General features: G+C 34.9%; 1 protein-coding gene across 1 annotated transcript in view; it reads right to left on the minus strand.

Annotated features, from left to right (window-relative positions):
• LOC109831562 (NAD(P)H-quinone oxidoreductase subunit N, chloroplastic) overlaps positions 1-301 on the minus strand; it is a 17,853-nt gene extending 17,552 nt beyond the window's left edge. Inside the window, 1 exon segment of the mRNA XM_020398905.1 lies at positions 2-301. Coding sequence (XP_020254494.1) covers positions 2-192 — 191 coding nt within the window. The 5' untranslated portion in view covers positions 193-301.

Below are 3,663 nucleotides of genomic sequence, written 5' to 3' on the forward strand. Positions count from 1 at the left end.
CGCCAGCGCCTTGTACTTCTCCACGTCGTCCAGCCACCTTCCGAGGTCGGGTTTCACAAGGTCACCGCCTATAAAATCCGTTAGCCCGCATCTGACTCTGCCGGCTTTTGCCGGTCGGCCGTTTTTGAGGCGGTTAGTGGAGAGGGACGGAAAAACTGAGGAGGGGCGGAGAGCGGCGGTGGGGGTCGACATGGCCGACTCGGGTAGACGGAGGGATCTGCCATTTTTTTTGGTGGTTATGGTTAAGCGTTTGGGGCGTTCGGGAGCTTGTGTGGTTGAAGGAGAGGATAAGCGTGGCCCACTTTTGTTTTCTGGTGAAATTTTCTTTGCAAGTTTATATATTACGGGCGGAAAAAATTGTGTGGATTAAGATGTTTAGATATTTTCCTGGCAAAACACTAGAGGCACCCATTTTGCCACACATTGAGACACACCTCCCTCTCTCAGCTACAGTATAGGGGGGCCACTTGAGATTTTTAAATAAATCTCAAATGGGCCCCCTGCACTGTAGCTTAGAGAGGGGTGTGCCCCAAGTTGTGGCACAAGGTGTGCCTCTAGTGCCAACCCATTTTCCTGGGCCGGGCTAACGTCAAGATGTTGCTAGTGTTTCATGCTTTGGGAAACTAGACGCTTCGGAGGTTCTACAGCAACCGGAGATTTTTTTGGACATTCATACGCTAAATTTTACCGTCAACTCTTTTTATTTATTCATTCATTAATTAATACCCTGGATGGAACGCACCTGCAATGCACGCTAGTCAAATATCATAATTATTTACTTTAAATTTATTTATTTACTATATATAACATGGTTGCGTAAAACTTTATAATTATCATGATATATTAAATTTTTTGGATATTTTCAAGCGTGGTTTTAACATTTTATGGTTGTAACGTTTTGTCTTCCATAGAAATAGTGATGTTTAAAACCTTAAAGTATTAATGATTTAAGATTAATTAATAATTTGAAAGTATAAAAAATATTAATGATGTAAGTGACCAATACTAAAAAAACCTATTATTAATGAAAAAACAAATTCTTGAATTCATCACAGAAAAATGGTAGGTTTTATCTAGTCGTTAAGTTAGAATATGCAAATTCAATTAAGAAAGAAAATATAAAGTATATGATCAATTCCAAAATCCTCTTTTCACATCTTCCCAACTACTAATTGATCTATCGAAACGATTATTCTCTAGTTTCAGAAAATCATAAAATATAGTTTGAGAAGGATTTATACATATTATGCACTCATATTGATTGTATTTTAACAAAATAATTCATATTTATCCAATGTCAAACAACATCCAAAAGTTGAGCTTAAGGACTTAGACGAATACAATAACTGCAATAATATCCATATCCAAGCTATGAGCTTCATAAACTTATAAGAAGGTGAACAATATAAAATGATAACTTGATTTATTTTGTTAAATAAATTATTACAAATCACGAAAGACAAGGGGAATCAGAAGGATCATATATTCATCCCAAATAAATATTAAATTTCTCTTAGAGATTCTTATAGCAAAAGATTTTTCGAGTTGATGTGTAGGACAAACTTAAGGACAAATAACCCAAACTGGTTCATTGAGTGATAGACTCGCTATAAACTCCACTCTTATAAAACTAATAGCACATTGTCTTATGTTGTGCTTTTGTTTAAGGGTTAATTTTAGAAAACTTCTCCTCAACTGTAGGGGCATGTCAATCCCCCATCGCCCCCTTCGGCAAGTTTAGGGTGTTTTGTAGATAATCTATCTCAACTTAAAAAAATGATTTAACCCCTGTGGACTTTTCTCACTTAAACCTAACCTCTCAAATCTAATATCATTGAGTTTTATATACTATGTGACAAGTATTTTACTTGTAAAGACCAAAATATCAATTAATCATAAAAGAATTACCTTGGTTTTTGCCATATGAAGAAAAAGATGTGATATAGAGGAAAAAGGAATTGTAAATTAGTTGTAGTCCTTTTATTATTGGTTAAGGATTCCCTTTTATTTAAATCACTTTCTTCAAGAGGGTATTTTGTTCAAATCACAAATTAAAGTAACTATGTTAAGGAGGTTTGTTGATGGAAATGTAAAAGATTAGGGGAGTTTTTATGAGACACGCTATAGTTTAGAGGTGTTTTCTAAAATTGTACCATCATTGAGAAGGGTTATCTATAACACCCCCCATAATAAGGGGGTTTTGTCAAACTGAATCAATTGAGTGGGTTTTTTTTAAGACAATCCTCATAGTTGGGAGGATTTTTAAAAAATTAACTCTTCTTTTAAATATGGCTTATATATAATTTGTCCCTCAAAATTTTAATAATTTAATATTAATCCCTAAAATTATGAGAATTTTTAAAATTTTGAGGAAATAACATAGAATCATAAGATATTTAAAATCAAGGAACTAATATCTAAATAACTTTTACATATTTGCTCTTACATACATTCTATTAAATATCAGCCAATATATCAGTGTTAAAAACTTTATCTTAGTAATAATTTTATATTGTTTTCTTTTGTTTGGTGATTTTTTTAATATATCGACCGTTATTGAAAATATGACTGATATATCCCTTTGAAAATATCAAGAAAATCATGACATTTTAAATTTGATTGTGGGCTCAGGTTCGGATTGTGTTTGGGGGAAAAATCGGAACCCACAAAAACCATAGTTCTTCTCCCAAATCTCTTCACTCTCGGCTCTCCGAAATCTTAAGCATATGTATTTGTAAAACCCCGTAATTTTGAAAATATTATGGCAAATAATATTAAATGAGTTTTAATATGGTTGATATTATTCTGGGATGAATGAACATGATTGTAATACATTTGAGATCAATTAAGTACATATATATATATGAGAAAAATGGGTATGCTTGGTACCAATCACAAAACGTTACGCTTGGTAGTGAGGTTGCATATCCACATGCACTCCTCAACCCATGTGAATGTTGTCCCCCATTTGAATGAGTGGAGGAGATTATGTCACCTCACTACCAAGCACAAAATTTGTGCTTAGTACCAAGCATACCCATATTTCTCTATGTGTGTGTGTGTGTGTGTGTGTGTGTGTGTGTCAATGTGTATGAGCATGAACAACTGTTGGTTGAAATCATCAATGGTCGATCGATCGACCCTAGCAATAGGTAGACCGATGGACACTGGGCAGTCGACCGACCCTAGCAATCGGTCGACCGATGGGTGCATAGGTTTTGAGTTTCGGGCCGAATCGGTTTGGGCATGTTTGATCACATATATATAGATTTTATACTCGAATTTCTCTCTTTTCTTCCATCTCTCACGTTCTAAATAGCAGCCACCTCCTCTCAAAGCCCTAAAGATCCCTCTTTTGAGTTTGACGAAGCTTTGAGAAGCAAAAAGACAAGGAGGAGGGCGAGATCGGCGACTTCGGTGAGTGAGGATCGAGTTCCTTACGTGCGTGGGAGTTCAGCATAAAATTTTTGAGGTGAGTTTCATCTCCTCCAATCACATCCTCATTTTCTTGGATTTTATTAGATTTTAAAACCTATTTTATGTGTAAAGATCACTTCTTTTTTATCTGTATGACGTAAAGATTTAATCTTTCTGATTTAAAAAGTTACAAAACGAATTTCTTTGGTTTGGGTTTAAGATTTGAAATTGATCTAACTTGAGATT

The sequence above is a fragment of the Asparagus officinalis genome, chromosome 2, assembly GCF_001876935.1.
Source record: "Asparagus officinalis chromosome 2, Aspof.V1, whole genome shotgun sequence".
NCBI classification, from domain to species: domain Eukaryota; kingdom Viridiplantae; phylum Streptophyta; class Magnoliopsida; order Asparagales; family Asparagaceae; genus Asparagus; species Asparagus officinalis.